Source organism: Poecilia reticulata, chromosome 21, assembly GCF_904066995.2.
Source record: "Poecilia reticulata chromosome 21, P_reticulata-male-v2, whole genome shotgun sequence".
Lineage (NCBI taxonomy): Eukaryota > Metazoa > Chordata > Actinopteri > Cyprinodontiformes > Poeciliidae > Poecilia > Poecilia reticulata.
Genome location: NC_088850.1, coordinates 644,487 through 661,193, shown reverse-complemented (window position 1 = coordinate 661,193; position 16,707 = coordinate 644,487). Strand labels below are relative to the sequence as shown.

At 46.5% G+C, this 16,707-nt stretch overlaps 1 protein-coding gene and 1 long non-coding RNA gene across 7 annotated transcripts in view; one reads left to right on the top strand and one right to left on the bottom strand.

Annotated features, from left to right (window-relative positions):
• The first annotated feature begins 1,656 nt into the window (after nt 1-1,656).
• Nucleotides 1,657-16,707, top strand: part of col12a1b (collagen, type XII, alpha 1b) — a 104,175-nt gene continuing 89,124 nt past the window's right edge. The window contains exons 1-5 of one of the 6 annotated variants that reach the window (XM_081602127.1): nt 1,657-1,962; nt 2,351-2,444; nt 6,492-6,608; nt 7,760-7,903; nt 9,546-9,602. In XM_081602127.1, the coding sequence (XP_081458253.1) occupies nt 2,387-2,444; nt 6,492-6,608; nt 7,760-7,903; nt 9,546-9,602 (376 nt within the window). In that variant the 5' untranslated portion in view covers nt 1,657-1,962; nt 2,351-2,386. The remainder of the gene's footprint in view (nt 1,963-2,350; nt 2,445-6,491; nt 6,609-7,759; nt 7,904-9,545; nt 9,603-16,707) is intronic. The other 5 variants (XM_081602126.1, XM_081602125.1, XM_081602123.1 and 2 more) reach the window with 5 other exon arrangements.
• Nucleotides 4,329-5,017, bottom strand: LOC103457045 (uncharacterized). The gene is made up of 2 exons (XR_532362.2): nt 4,726-5,017; nt 4,329-4,628 (listed from the first exon to the last, which is right to left on the bottom strand). It is a non-coding gene; the product is annotated as an uncharacterized LOC103457045 (long non-coding RNA).

Here is a 16,707-nt window from a genome sequence, read left to right as displayed (position 1 = left end):
TGACCCAGAACTGAAGGTGACAAACTGGTGAGTAAAATGAAAAACTTGGTCCATGTGAAGTAACGCAATTTATGTAAAATACATTAAAATGAATTAATTGCACATTTAAGAGAGATTTGACAACAATTTCACTGAAAGAGTCAGAAAAACTGATGGAGTTGACGAAAAGCTAAGCTACCTCCGTTTATATGACGTTATTCTGAAGGAGGCCATGTTGTAGCTCATCAGGTCCATGAAATCTTTACATTTTACCAAAATTAAGCTTTTATTTCACAAAATGTCATCAAAGTTTTGTAAATAGTCAGTTATGGTGTTGACACATCATGGTTGTGATGAACAACTTAGGAATAAAAAGAAGAAAAAACTAAATAACTTAAGCTAACCGGAGCTAACTAGCCCTCCTAGCAAAGGAAGAAACAGGAAGCGGTCATGGGGTCCTCAGAAGTTCTGGTGCCCCAATAATGCCTGATTTTTTTTTACATTCTTTTCATTTCTGACGGTGTTGACAACTACGGACAAATTTCAATGAAGTTGGAAAATATATAATTCAATTTATTGATAATTTTATAATTATTCATATGAATACTTATACTTAATTGTTATAATATATAATTTTAGTATTTCTTTAATTGTTTTAAACTATTATAATGTATTGAGTTCTGCTCCTGGACGAGGGATTTTACAGGCATCATCCACCGACTACAATGTTTAAAATAAAATATATTCATCAAATACCTGGAGAATATACATTGTTGTGATCACATGACCCAGGTTAGTTTAGTCAGATATTTGAAAAAATTATACTTTGTGTATATTTTATTCACATTGTGTGCTTTATGCACAGGACCTGATTATTCTCAAGAATCCCTGTCTGTATATTTTTCTGTTGCAGCAAATCATGATTCTACTAAAAGGGGCGGGGCTTATGCGGTTAGAAACAAGCTGATTGGTCCGCAGGTTGACCAACCAGATGACAGGAGGAGTCAAAATATTTAAATAATGACATCATTCGTTTTTCCTTTTCAAGCACTTTATTTTTTTGTGTAAATTTTGTTGCGTAAAACATTTTTTAATTAACATTTTGTTTAGAATATTTATTAAATATTTAATCTGATTTTTTATTAAAATTTCAGCAAATAACTTCAGGGGGAAAAATTGTTTTGAAAAAATAAAATTTCAACAAAAACAAAGAGCTGCATAAATATCCAGCTCTTCACATGACGGGCCTCGCTGCTGCAGCGCCACCTGCTGGAAAACATCAGCGCTGCTGGAGCGGCCGGCCGCCGCCAGGGGGCGCCGCAGGCCGCGCACATTCCTCCTGCCTCAAGCTGTTAGCTCCGATTAAAACGTCAAAATGCGGCCAGACAGCAGTGATGACGTCATGTTTAATACCTCCCAGCATGTTCTGGTTCCGATCCAGCTGCAATAGAACCAGGTCTCAACTCATTAACACACGAACATCTGCAGACATTTATTATTCTGACTGAAATGAGTTCTGGATGTTTGAAACCTGCAGATGATCCAGAAAGACGCGTAAAAACGGGAAAACTTTCCCAGTTTTCCAGACAGTTTTCCAGACAGTTTTCCAGACAGTCTTCCAGACAGTCTTCTGCTCCTTCCCTTCCCGGCATGCTGCGCCGCCGTCTCCATCTGCAGCCGCGCGCTCCTCCATCATTGGAAAGGAATGCAGAAATATGGAAAAGTTTCCGTGCGCGTGCCAGCCCTCAGAGTTACGCACCACTTTCTGGCCCGGCTGTGTCGTAAGCGCTGGGAGTGCTGGGAGTGCTGGGAGCAGCCCCCCTGTTAAGTAGCGGGCCGCGTGGAAACCCTCCCCACTTGGAAGAGGCTCCCCGACGCGTCTGGGAAGCCACAGAACCCACGGAGACCCCGAACCGGACCGGACCGGACCAGCCCGAGGCTTTCCTCCCGTTTCCAGAGCAGAACCAGCAGCTTCCCGCGCAGGTCGGTCCGGTTTCTGCTTCGTTTGGAGAAACATTTTCTGCTGCTTAGCGCGCGGAGCAGGTTTTGGCACCGCGGTGCGTAATTGCGCACCGCGGTGCCAAAACCTGCTCCACCTTTTTCCTCACCAGTGGAAACATCTCCTCTGTTCGCAGTGAAAACAGGAAAAGCAGGAGTTAAACTGCGTTTGTGTCTGATAGTTGTGCATCAGAACCGAACCGAACCGGACCGGACCGGACCGGACCGGGGGAAAGAGCGCAGAGTTTCTCCAGCTGCTTCCTCACTTGATGAATGTTAGATTTGTGATTTAATGTTTAAACGTGTTTTTCTTTTCGGTTAATCGGTTCTTTGTCAGGTTTCCTCTCTGACCTTCATCATCTTCTCCTCGCAGCTCGTCGCATGCTGAGCTGAGGAAGAGGAGCCGAAGATGAAGAGCGTCCTGCTGCTGCTGCTGCTGCTGGCCGCCTCCCGGGCCCAGGACCAAGGTAAAGCTTCATCATCATCTTCCTCCTCCTCCTGCTTTCCTTCCTCCTCCTCCTCCTCCTCCTCTCTGCTCCAGCAGTAAATCCTGAATAAACTCTGAGAACCAAAACGCGTGTTTGTGATTTGATTTGTTGGATTATTTTCTGTCCGCAGTTTCGCTTCTTTTTGCAGGAATCTGAAAAATGTGTCAGATTTATGACGCAGCTTTCAGACCAGATGTTGCCGCTAAATCATGACTTCAGCGCCGTTCAAAACCATAAATCACCGGAGAATATCACACACTTTATTACATTATAAAGGACAGAATTTGTTTTCTGTTTCTGCGGCTTTGTGTCAGATGCAGTTCGTTCCTGTCCCAGCAGGAGGCGCTCTAGCCTAAACTCTAACTATTGTAAATGTTCAGTGAACCAGGAGCGAAGGCCCCTTGGATCCAGGGGGCCAAGGTTCCTCCAGCGTCTCTCCTCCTCACTGAACGGAAAAGACTAGATATGATTCCAGCTTATTTTCCTGGATCTGCTCTGAGGTCAGAGGTCAGAGCCTCTCCTGCAAGGGGCCCCAAAGGGCCCCGCGCCGCTTCCGGGGTCACGAAGAGGCCAACCGCTCTGGAACAGGAGAAGCTCCAGGTTGTGTGTGTGTGTGTGTGTGTGTGCGTGTGTGTGTGTGTGTGTGTGTGTGTGTGCGTGAGGCTCGGCGTGTGTGTGCGTGTGTGTGCGTGTGTGTGTGCGTGTATGTGTATGTGTGTGCGTGTGTGTGTGCGTGTGTGTGTGTGTGTGCGTGAGGCTCGGCGTGTGTGTGTAGGTGTTCATGCGTAGCTATCCAACGGGGACATGTGTGTCATTTTACACTCACCAACAGGGGACTCACCGTTGAAGAGGGACATTTTCTAGGTCCCCCCTTGGAAATGACCCTGTTTTGGGGTCAGGGGTCACAGTTAGGATTAAGGTGTGAATTGACTTTTGGTTAGGGTTAGTATGTGATTGTTAGGGTTAGTATGTGATGGTTAGGGTTAGTATGTGATGGTTAGGGTTAGTATGTGATGGTTAGGGTTAGGAAAAGGGGTAAGGTTTCGGCTGTAGAAATGAATGGAAGTCAATGGAATGTCCCCTGTTGGATGGCTGCGTACGACTGTGCGTGAGGCTCGGTGTGAGCGTGTGGAGACGGATTCCCCCGGTAGTTTCTGGACCCGTCGAGAAGCGGAAGGCCCCGGGCCCCCCGCCATCCCCCGCCGCCCCAGGGACGGACCCCCCAGGTTGGTGGCCCTCCAGCTCTGATGTTCTGTGGTCTTCCGGTCAAGCCGCGGCTCGGCCTCCGGGTCTCGGCTTCACGATGATATTTCACGGTGATTCTCTTCACAAACCCTCTGACCGGTTGGTGGTTTAGGCTCTTCTCTGCTCTCTAGCTAGAACCAGAACCAGAACCAGCTGCTCGGGTTCATCCAGATCAGGTTCTTCTTTATCCAGGTCCAGTGAACGTTTAGTCGGTTCATGGAGTCAGAACCGTTTGTCCTGCTTAGAGAAGGTCAGTTCCTCTGGATGCGTCTGTTTGCATGAAGCTTTAATCCAGATGACATGAAGCTAGTTAGCTAGTTAGTTAGCTAGTTAGTTAGCTAGTTAGTTAGCTAGATAGTTAGCTAGTTAGGCGTCGGCAGCTCCGCTCACCCCAACCTGAAGAGGATCATGGTGAAATATTGAGGTCCATTGGTCCTCTGTCCACTCGTCCCCTGTCCACTCGTCCTCTGTCCACTCGTCCCCCTGTCCACTCGTCCTCTGTACACGGACACTTTCTTTTTGTGCTCCAAGTTGTCCAAAGCAACTTTCCGTGTACCTGCATGTCGTCCTGCTGCTCTGGTTCCTCTGCTGAGAACTTTGGTTCTTAAACTGAATTCACCGAATCATTGGCCACTTTATTAGGTACACCTGTAGACCAAACGGTCAGTCGGCCAATCAGACGGCAGAGGGTCTGCCGGTGAAGATGGCGACCGGAACCGGACCTGATTTCTGGACCTTCACACGTCTCTCCAGTTGGCAGGTCTTCATCCAGCAGAGAACCTTTGGGATGCGGTGGATCCTGAGGTTCTGGCCGATTGAGTCCAATCGGGTCGTAACAAGGTGGCCCTGATAAAGTGTCTGGTTGGTGGCGGGAGAATCTGGGCGGTTCTGGTGTTTGTGGTGAAGCAGTTTAAGATCCTGTGGAGCAGAAGGAGAAAAGACGCAGCGGGTCAGACGAACTGCTGCGTCTTTTAGGTTTGTAATGGAGGCGACAGAAGAGACCCAGGTCACCGACCCATTGCATAATCAGCCCTGATCGGTTCGTCTGGTCGATCCGACCCAGGAACTGGACAGAGGTCAGGGAGCGTCCGCTGGCGCCGCCGCATGGTGGGAAGGAAAACGTTCAGCAGCCTGAGGCACTGAGTGACTCTGGAAAGGGAAGGAATTTCAGTTCAACATCATACTATCACCGTTTTGTTCACTCATGTCGAAATGTCACGTCTCAAGCTAAACATGTAGCGTGAAGCTAAATTAGTTAGCATGTAAACATGTAGTTAGCATGTAAACATGCAGTTAGCATGTTAAACATGTAGTTAGCTTATTAAACATGTAGTTAGCATGTTAAACATGTAGTTAGCGTGTTAAACATGTAGTTAGCTTATTAAACATGTAGTTAGCATGTAAACATGTAGTTGGCATGTAAACATGTAGTTAGCTTGTTAAGCATGTAGTTAACATGTTAAACATGTAAGCTTATTAAACATGTAGTTAGCATGTAGTTAGCTTGTTAAACAGGTAGTTAGCTTGTTAAACATGTAGTTAGCATGTAAACATATAGTTAGCTTGTTAAACATGTAGTTAGCTTATTAGACATGTAGTTAGCTTGTTAAACATGTAGTTAGCTTGTTAAACATGTAGTTAGCATGTAAACATGTAGTTAGCTTGTTAAATATGTAGTTAGCATCTAAACATGTAGTTAGCATGTTAAACATGTAGTTAGCTTATTAAACATGTAGCTGGCATGTTAAACATGTAGTTAGCATGTTAAACATGTAGTAAGCATGTAAACATATAGTTAGCTTGTTAAACATGTAGTTAGCTTATTAGACATGTAGTTAGCTTATTAAACATGTAGTTAGCATGTTAAACATGTAGTAAGCATGTAAACATATAGTTAGCTTGTTAAACATGTAGTTAGCTTATTAGACATGTAGTTAGCATATTAAACATGTAGTTAGCATGTAAACATGTAATTAGCTTGTTAAACATGTAGTTAGCTCATTGAACATGTAGTTAGCATGTAGTTAGCAATCTGTGACATGTTTACATGAATGAATAACTTGGAGATAATGTGACTTTAAAAAATAAGCCTCCATTTTTTTCTCTTGATCGAGTTAATAACCCAAATTATTTCTGCTGTTTTTGAGCTGAACTCGTGTGAACTGGGTTTATTTCTGCTGCTGGGTGTGATGGTTCCTGTCCGGTCCAGTTTCACAGTAGCATCGCTCACTAGGTTCCCATCAGCACCACCAGCTCCACTTATTTCAGCTTCACTGGTTTTTCTTTCAAAGTTTGGGTAGAAACACCTGATTTTGATTTCAGTTGGAGCCTTAGAACCATAAGCTGTTGTTGTTTTCTAATAATCCATTAGAGATAAAATAAATAAAACAATTCAGGAAAAAAATCAACAATAAATAATTCCTTGCAGTTTCATTAATGAGATGTTTTAAAGTCTAAATTCATTGATTTACTTTTATCGGTTGAAGAACTGAGATCAACTTTGTTCAGATTCAGGTTTTCAGTCACTGTTTCCTTCCTGGTCAGATCCTGAACTCTCCCAGTGTTCCCAGTGTTCCCAGTGTTCCCAGTGTTCCCAGAACAGAACCACCTCTGGGTTTGGTTCTTCTTCTTGTCGTCTCTCTGTCTGTTCGTCTGTTTCCTCCAACAGTGAGCTGCTCTGACTTCCTCCAGGAAGCGTTGACTGTTGGCCGCCCTTCAGATTATCCGCGTGCCTCTGAGCCGCAGCGCTAACCGCTAACCGCTAACGTTTTGTCTCCACAGTGGACGCGCCGAGCGATTTAAGGTTTAAGATTTTAAATGAGAACACGGTTCAGATGATCTGGAGTCGGCCGCTCAGCAGGATACAGGGCTACAGGATACACGTGACCTCTGACTCAGGTAGGAGCTCCTGATGATGTAACGATGACATCACTGCATGCCTGAGCAGATCATGTGACCTTCATCACATCTCTGAGACTTTCTGCTATAAAACTCATCAAACGAAGCTCAGTAGCGGACACTGCTAGCTAAAAAGTATTGTTTTATGTGTGTTTAGCAGGTTAGCATTAGCTTCTGCTAATTTTTTATATGTGTTTATTGCTGGTTTCCATTGTGTTTTTATGTGTCTAGCATTAGCATGGCTAAGATTCTTGCTTAGTGAATTAGTGGTTAGTGAAGCTAACGTTTTGGCTAGCTGTGCCCATCGCTGTCAGTAACTGCTGCTGATTTTAGTGCAAACACATAAAATCTCCATTACAACCAGGGCGGCCATTTTGAAAAATATTCACAAAACAAAAAAGAAACAAGGTCAAAAATAAAATATGTAATTTATGAGTTGACACCAAACACATTAATATTTTACTGCAAAATTTATTTTCTATGGCAGCCATCTTGAAAAATACAAAAATTATCAGTAAATACAAGTTTAGTGAGTTTGATCATTTATGATGTCACACCAAAAATATTAATCTGGGAATTCTATTGGCACATTTGTATTGACAACCATCTTTAAAAATGGCAGCCATTTTGAATCTTTCAGAACAGACCCTTCCTGTTGGCCAGCTAGCAGCTGGTCTGCTGTGAAGCACGGTGGTGGCAGCATTATGCTGTGGGCTCTGCCCCAAAGCCATCTGAGCGTCTGGCTGCCTGTAGAGCCTGAAGGGTCCGATAAGCTCTGGAAAGTTTTCTTGGCGCTGCGTGGAAACGTTTGAGGGAAAACATGAACCCACCGTGAGACGGAGATGAAAAACAACATTCCTGTAAATGTCTTCCATCCGTTTGTCATCCAGCCTTCAGCTCCTAATCCAGGACTCGTCTCCTCTCTACCTGGAGGCAGGAGATGTTTTCCTGCAGCAGTTACCAACCATTTCATGCCAGATTTGAGAGCATTAAGGAGTTAAAGCTTTAATGTGGAAAGTTTTCATTAAACTGTTGTTTCCTCGGCTCCTCCAGCGCTGCAGGTCAGCACTTGGAGTCGGCTTTGACTCTCGGAGAGATGAAGTCATGTCATAGTTTCCTAATGGCTTCCTTCTGACTCTGCTTTGTTGCAGGCGAAGCGGCGAGACAGCTTTCTCTGCCTGCCTCTGCGACTAAGACGTCCATCTCAGAGCTGCGTCCTGATGTGGACTATGTGGTCACCATGGTGGCGTTCGCCGGGCCCCAGCAGAGTCTGCCCGTCTCTGGCCAGCTCACACGTGAGTCACCCAGCGGAAAGCTGAGCGCCGTCCAGCCGAGCTCCAGCAGCCGGTCGCTCCGACAGCAGTAACTGGGAGACATAACAGGAAGATGGCTGATGAGTCAGCCTGGATTCTGGTTTAAACACAAACTTTGTCTTTATTTTAGACAAAGTGCCAAAGCTCAGGTTTTATTACTAAACGGTTTTAGGAGAAAGTTAATTCCCTCTGATCAGGCCAGTAAAAACTCTAAGGTAATAAATGTATTTATTATGTGTTATACAGATACTAGCCACATGCGGTTTAGTAAATATTCACCCAGTTGAACCTGATCGTCACGCATACAGCAGATGAACGTATCTAACTTTTTCTCTATTGTGACAAAACCCACTGACTGAGGCCCCAGTAACTTATAATAACTGAAATTAAGTTAAATTGCTCCATTTAAATTACATCACTTCACCCGCTGCTGTCTGAACTCAGCTTCACAAACTCCTCCTGGTCGCATCTGCAGCGAAACCTGCTGGTTCATCGTCAGCTGGATCTATTTTTTACCGCTTTTACCAGGATTCATTTATTTATTTTAGTTTTTTGTGGTTTCGCTTCCCTGAAACGGACAGATGCTCCGTCTGCCGCTCTCCTTCTGGAGCGCAGCGTCTTCAGCTCCATCTGTTAGAACCTCAGTGAGCGTTAAGTTTAACCCTTTGCAGCGGCGGCCATCTTTTATTTCCTCCAGATAATCTGGATCAGCTCAACGCTGCATGTCTTTAGTTTCCTCTGGTCTGTGATGGAGACGCGAGTTCAACGCCGTTTCTACCAAAGGTTTCTAACGCTCCTCCTGACCAGACGCTCCGAACCGTCCGGTCCGTAACGCCTCAACACGCCGTCCGCTCCGGTCAGAAACACGCATTTAGTTCAGAGACCATGAGAAGATATTCAGAAAGGACCTTTGATTGATTTTAGTTGCCTCTGCATGAACGATTTGCATAAAGTCTGTAATGTTTCCTCATGTGAACCAGTCAGGGGTGTTAATTATAACCTGTCTAAATGACCAACGGCTTTAAATTTTCACGTATTTTAAACAAATAACCGGTCAAATGCGTAAAATATTCCGTTAATTCAACCTCTGGTATTATATATAATTCCTAAAACTGTTGTTTTTATGCCAGACCCATTGCAGGGGCCCTGGGCCCCTCTGGCCCCCCTTTAGTTTGTCACTTATGTTCACACAGTGAGAAGCTAAAACAGAGGAATCAGTTTGACTGATTTCAGTTGTTCTTAACCAACGAGAACAAACTGAGCGATGTTTGTTTACTGAATGTTAGTAAGACAGTCGAACATTCCTGATCCGAGGAATGTTCGACTGTTCCTGATCCGAGGAATGTTCGACTGTTCCTGATCCGAGGAATGTTCGACTGTTCCTGATCCGAGGAATGTTCGACTGTTCCTGATCCGAGCCGGAAAACTCCAGGAGAAGAATTTGAACCATCTGATTCCAGGCAGACGTTAAATGAATGTAAATGGTTTTTAGAGCCAGTGGTGTTAAAGTTAACGGCGCTGGAAAAGCCCCAGTTCCTCCTCCATGCTCCAGTTCAGGTCAGCTCTGGTCCCAGTTTGCTGCTGGAACATGGAGGCTGAACTCTGTGATCTGTTTCTCTTCCAGTCGAGTCGAGCAGCAGCTCCAGAGGAACCAGGAAACCCGATTCCTCCGATCCAGTCAGTAAGTTCTGATCCGCTTCCTGCTTTACAGCAGAGCCACTCAGCAGCCCAACGTCTAAACAAATGAAGAATAAATATTCACAACACTCTATTTCTAGCTGTAGCATATCTGAAGCTAGTTAGCCATTAGCTCTAATCAGAACCTGGATTAGTTTACAATCTGAACCATTTCAACAGCAGGTTAGCAGTTAGCAAAGTCAGCTAACTACAGAGAGCTAAGGGATGCTGACAGTTTAGCCGACTAACCTACCCGGCTAACTACCAGAATAACATTTATCAAAGTCTGCTTAAACTGTTAGCAGCTAGCTCTTTAGTTAGCCTTAAGCTAACCATGTTTGCACCTTTAAATTAACAATAACCAACAAAACATTTACTTTTAGCGGTTGATCTAACTAGCGTGTTTTCAGAAATTAGACTATTTACTAGTATTTTGTTGCTATTCTAGTTAGCTAGCTAGCCAGGTAATGATGTTGTACTTACTAGTTTAGGTGACCTAACAAGCTAACTGCCAGACGTTGCCTTTTTAATCATTAAACTTTTTTTAGACACTTAAAGCTGTTAGAGACAACATAGCAAATTGTTTAGCTAACCAAACAAACTAACTACCAGAACTGCTGTTGTACTGGTTTAGCTGACTGATCTAACCAGCTAATTAATAATAAAATAACAAGAACATAATAATGTATCAATGCCAGTTGAAATCTTGGTTCTGTTAGCAGCTACCAGCTAACTGACTTTAACATGCGTTTAGCTTTTAGCAGGAGACGAAGCTGTTGAGCTGGTTTAGCTAGCTGACCTAATTAGCTCAGAACCTTTTTTCTTTAACCATGGAGCAAACCTGATGTTACTTTAATATTCAGTTCCTGTCGCTGCAGGAGGAACCACAGCAGAAGGAAATTGGTTTCATGCTAGCTTCAGGCTAACGGTAGCACAAGGCGGTTCCCAACAAACTGGACCCAACTGTACAGTAATATTCCTGATTGGACCCAACAGAACTCAAATGTTCTTGGTCATCAGAGACGGTTTTCTGCCAACCAGTGGTGCCAGTTTCTGAATCAGCTGCAGGCGCTCACGGCGGGGTCATAGGTCAGGATTGAGGCTGTTGTTGGAGTCCAGCTCTGACGCCCTGGTGGAAATGGAAACCATTACAGATCTGCTGGTTTATAGGAACGTTGCTGCTGCTGCTGCCTCTGTGGGCCCAGATCTGCTAACGATGACGACTTTGGGCTGAATTTTCCCACTTTTCACCAGAGGAAAGTCAGAAAGAAACTTCCAGAAGGCCGAGCAGCTGGTTAACTGCAACAGGCTGATCTAATGTGCAGCGCGAGCCAAGCCTTGTGAAACCCTGACGCAGAAACACCATGATTTAGAAAACCAGTAAACGTGCAACGCCTCCTGCTGCAGCTCCTATTAAACTCCTCCTGCTGCAGCTCCTATTAAACTCCTCCTGCTGCAGCTCCTATTAAACTCCTCCTGCTGCAGCTCCTTATTAAACTCCTCCTGCTGCAGCTCCTATTAAACGCCTCCTGCTGCAGCTCCTATTAAACTCCTCCTGCTGCAGCTCCTATTAAACTCCTCCTGCTGCAGCTCCTTATTAAACGCCTCCTGCTGCAGCTCCTTATTAAACTCCTCCTGCTGCAGCTCCTTATTAAACGCCTCCTGCTGCAGCTCCTATTAAACTCCTCCTGCTGCAGCTCCTATTAAACGCCTCCTGCTGCAGCTCCTTATTAAACGCCTCCTGCTGCAGCTCCTATTAAACTCCTCCTGCTGCAGCTCCTATTAAACTCCTCCTGCTGCAGCTCCTTATTTAACGCCTCCTGCTGCAGCTCCTTATTAGACTCCTGCTGCTGCAGCTCCTTATTAAACTCCTCCTGCTGCAGCTCCTTATTAAACGCCTCCTGCTGCAGCTCCTATTAAACGCCTCCTGCTGCAGCTCCTATTAAACTCCTCCTGCTGCAGCTCCTTATTAAACGCCTCCTGCTGCAGCTCCTATTAAACTCCTCCTGCTGCAGCTCCTATTAAACGCCTCCTGCTGCAGCTCCTTATTAAACGCCTCCTGCTGCAGCTCCTATTAAACTCCTCCTGCTGCAGCTCCTATTAAACTCCTCCTGCTGCAGCTCCTATTAAACTCCTCCTGCTGCAGCTCCTTATTAAACGCCTCCTGCTGCAGCTCCTTATTAGACTCCTCCTGCTGCAGCTCCTTATTAAACTCCTCCTGCTGCAGCTCCTATTAAACTCCTCCTGCTGCAGCTCCTTATTAAACGCCTCCTGCTGCAGCTCCTTATTAAACTCCTCCTGCTGCAGCTCCTTATTAAACGCCTCCTGCTGCAGCTCCTTATTAAACGCCTCCTGCTGCAGCTCCTATTAAACTCCTCCTGCTGCAGCTCCTATTAAACGCCTCCTGCTGCAGCTCCTTATTAGACTCCTCCTGCTGCAGCTCCTATTAAACTCCTCCTGCTGCAGCTCCTTATTAAACTCCTCCTGCTGCAGCTCCTATTAAACTCCTCCTGCTGCAGCTCCTATTAAACGCCTCCTGCTGCAGCTCCTTATTAAACGCCTCCTGCTGCAGCTCCTATTAAACTCCTCCTGCTGCAGCTCCTTATTAAACGCCTCCTGCTGCAGCTCCTATTAAACTCCTCCTGCTGCAGCTCCTTATTAAACTCCTCCTGCTGCAGCTCCTATTAAACTCCTCCTGCTGCAGCTCCTTATTAAACTCCTCCTGCTGCAGCTCCTATTAAACTCCTCCTGCTGCAGCTCCTATTAAACGCCTCCTGCTGCAGCTCCTTATTAAACGCCTCCTGCTGCAGCTCCTATTAAACTCCTCCTGCTGCAGCTCCTATTAAACTCCTCCTGCTGCAGCTCCTATTAAACGCCTCCTGCTGCAGCTCCTTATTTAACGCCTCCTGCTGCAGCTCCTTATTTAACGCCTCCTGCTGCAGCTCCTATTAAACGCCTCTTGCTGCAGCTCCTATTAAACTCCTCCTGCTGCAGCTCCTTATTAAACGCCTCCTGCTGCAGCTCCTATTAAACTCCTCCTGCTGCAGCTCCTTATTAAACGCCTCCTGCTGCAGCTCCTATTAAACTCCTCCTGCTGCAGCTCCTTATTAAACGCCTCCTGCTGCAGCTCCTTATTAAACTCCTCCTGCTGCAGCTCCTATTAAACGCCTCCTGCTGCAGCTCCTTATTTAACGCCTCCTGCTGCAGCTCCTTATTTAACGCCTCCTGCTGCAGCTCCTTATTAGACTCCTCCTGCTGCAGCTCCTTATTAAACTCCTCCTGCTGCAGCTCCTTATTAAACTCCTCCTGCTGCAGCTCCTATTAAACTCCTCCTGCTGCAGCTCCTATTAAACTCCTCCTGCTGCAGCTCCTATTAAACTCCTCCTGCTGCAGCTCCTATTAAACTCCTCCTGCTGCAGCTCCTATTAAACTCCTCCTGCTGCAGCTCCTATTAAACTCCTCCTGCTGCAGCTCCTATTAAACTCCTCCTGCTGCAGCTCCTATTAAACTCCTCCTGCTGCAGCTCCTATTAAACTCCTCCTGCTGCAGCTCCTATTAAACTCCTCCTGCTGCAGCTCCTATTAAACTCCTCCTGCTGCAGCTCCTATTAAACTCCTCCTGCTGCAGCTCCTATTAAACTCCTCCTGCTGCAGCTCCTATTAAACTCCTCCTGCTGCAGCTCCTATTAAACTCCTCCTGCTGCAGCTCCTATTAAACTCCTCCTGCTGCAGCTCCTATTAAACTCCTCCTGCTGCAGCTCCTATTAAACTCCTCCTGCTGCAGCTCCTTATTAAACTCCTCCTGCTGCAGCTCCTATTAAACTCCTCCTGCTGCAGCTCCTATTAAACTCCTCCTGCTGCAGCTCCTATTAAACTCCTCCTGCTGCAGCTCCTATTAAACGCCTCCTGCTGCAGCTCCTATTAAACTCCTCCTGCTGCAGCTCCTATTAAACTCCTCCTGCTGCAGCTCCTTATTAAACTCCTCCTGCTGCAGCTCCTATTAAACTCCTCCTGCTGCAGCTCCTATTAAACTCCTCCTGCTGCAGCTCCTATTAAACTCCTCCTGCTGCAGCTCCTTATTAAACTCCTCCTGCTGCAGCTCCTTATTAAACTCCTCCTGCTGCAGCTCCTATTAAACTCCTCCTGCTGCAGCTCCTTATTAAACTCCTCCTGCTGCAGCTCCTATTAAACTCCTCCTGCTGCAGCTCCTATTAAACGCCTCCTGCTGCAGCTCCTTATTAAACTCCTCCTGCTGCAGCTCCTTATTAGACTCCTCCTGCTGCAGCTCCTTATTAAACTCCTCCTGCTGCAGCTCCTATTAAACTCCTCCTGCTGCAGCTCCTTATTAAACTCCTCCTGCTGCAGCTCCTATTAAACTCCTCCTGCTGCAGCTCCTATTAAACTCCTCCTGCTGCAGCTCCTATTAAACTCCTCCTGCTGCAGCTCCTATTAAACGCCTCCTGCTGCAGCTCCTTATTAAACTCCTCCTGCTGCAGCTCCTTATTAAACTCCTCCTGCTGCAGCTCCTATTAAACTCCTCCTGCTGCAGCTCCTTATTAAACTCCTCCTGCTGCAGCTCCTATTAAACTCCTCCTGCTGCAGCTCCTATTAAACTCCTCCTGCTGCAGCTCCTATTAAACTCCTCCTGCTGCAGCTCCTATTAAACTCCTCCTGCTGCAGCTCCTTATTAAACTCCTCCTGCTGCAGCTCCTATTAAACTCCTCCTGCTGCAGCTCCTATTAAACTCCTCCTGCTGCAGCTCCTATTAAACTCCTCCTGCTGCAGCTCCTTATTAAACTCCTCCTGCTGCAGCTCCTTATTAAACTCCTCCTGCTGCAGCTCCTATTAAACTCCTCCTGCTGCAGCTCCTATTAAACGCCTCCTGCTGCAGCTCCTATTAAACTCCTCCTGCTGCAGCTCCTATTAAACTCCTCCTGCTGCAGCTCCTATTAAACTCCTCCTGCTGCAGCTCCTATTAAACGCCTCCTGCTGCAGCTCCTATTAAACTCCTCCTGCTGCAGCTCCTATTAAACTCCTCCTGCTGCAGCTCCTATTAAACTCCTCCTGCTGCAGCTCCTATTAAACTCCTCCTGCTGCAGCTCCTATTAAACGCCTCCTGCTGCAGCTCCTTATTAAACGCCTCCTGCTGCAGCTCCTATTAAACTCCTCCTGCTGCAGCTCCTTATTAAACGCCTCCTGCTGCAGCTCCTATTAAACTCCTCCTGCTGCAGCTCCTTATTAAACGCCTCCTGCTGCAGCTCCTATTAAACGCCTCCTGCTGCAGCTCCTATTAAACTCCTCCTGCTGCAGCTCCTTATTAAACGCCTCCTGCTGCAGCTCCTATTAAACGCCTCCTGCTGCAGCTCCTATTAAACTCCTCCTGCTGCAGCTCCTATTAAACTCCTCCTGCTGCAGCTCCTATTAAACTCCTCCTGCTGCAGCTCCTATTAAACTCCTCCTGCTGCAGCTCCTATTAAACTCCTCCTGCTGCAGCTCCTATTAAACTCCTCCTGCTGCAGCTCCTATTAAACTCCTCCTGCTGCAGCTCCTATTAAACTCCTCCTGCTGCAGCTCCTATTAAACTCCTCCTGCTGCAGCTCCTATTAAACTCCTCCTGCTGCAGCTCCTATTAAACTCCTCCTGCTGCAGCTCCTATTAAACTCCTCCTGCTGCAGCTCCTATTAAACTCCTCCTGCTGCAGCTCCTATTAAACTCCTCCTGCTGCAGCTCCTATTAAACTCCTCCTGCTGCAGCTCCTTATTAAACTCCTCCTGCTGCAGCTCCTATTAAACGCCTCCTGCTGCAGCTCCTATTAAACTCCTCCTGCTGCAGCTCCTATTAAACTCCTCCTGCTGCAGCTCCTTATTAAACTCCTCCTGCTGCAGCTCCTATTAAACTCCTCCTGCTGCAGCTCCTATTAAACTCCTCCTGCTGCAGCTCCTATTAAACTCCTCCTGCTGCAGCTCCTTATTAAACTCCTCCTGCTGCAGCTCCTTATTAAACTCCTCCTGCTGCAGCTCCTATTAAACTCCTCCTGCTGCAGCTCCTTATTAAACTCCTCCTGCTGCAGCTCCTATTAAACTCCTCCTGCTGCAGCTCCTATTAAACTCCTCCTGCTGCAGCTCCTATTAAACTCCTCCTGCTGCAGCTCCTTATTAAACTCCTCCTGCTGCAGCTCCTATTAAACTCCTCCTGCTGCAGCTCCTATTAAACTCCTCCTGCTGCAGCTCCTATTAAACTCCTCCTGCTGCAGCTCCTTATTAAACTCCTCCTGCTGCAGCTCCTTATTAAACTCCTCCTGCTGCAGCTCCTATTAAACTCCTCCTGCTGCAGCTCCTATTAAACGCCTCCTGCTGCAGCTCCTATTAAACTCCTCCTGCTGCAGCTCCTATTAAACTCCTCCTGCTGCAGCTCCTATTAAACTCCTCCTGCTGCAGCTCCTATTAAACGCCTCCTGCTGCAGCTCCTATTAAACTCCTCCTGCTGCAGCTCCTATTAAACTCCTCCTGCTGCAGCTCCTATTAAACTCCTCCTGCTGCAGCTCCTATTAAACTCCTCCTGCTGCAGCTCCTATTAAACGCCTCCTGCTGCAGCTCCTTATTAAACGCCTCCTGCTGCAGCTCCTATTAAACTCCTCCTGCTGCAGCTCCTTATTAAACGCCTCCTGCTGCAGCTCCTATTAAACTCCTCCTGCTGCAGCTCCTTATTAAACGCCTCCTGCTGCAGCTCCTATTAAACTCCTCCTGCTGCAGCTCCTTATTAAACGCCTCCTGCTGCAGCTCCTTATTAAACGCCTCCTGCTGCAGCTCCTTATTAAACGCCTCCTGCTGCAGCTCCTTATTAAACGCCTCCTGCTGCAGCTCCTTATTAAACGCCTCCTGCTGCAGCTCCTATTAAACTCCTCCTGCTGCAGCTCCTTATTAAACGCCTCCTGCTGCAGCTCCTATTAAACTCCTCCTGCTGCAGCTCCTTATTAAACGCCTCCTGCTGCAGCTCCTATTAAACTCCTCCTGCTGCAGCTCCTATTAAACTCCTCCTGCTGCAGCTCCTTATTAAACGCCTCCTGCTGCAGCTCCTATTAAACTCCTCCTGCTGCAGCTCCTTATTAAA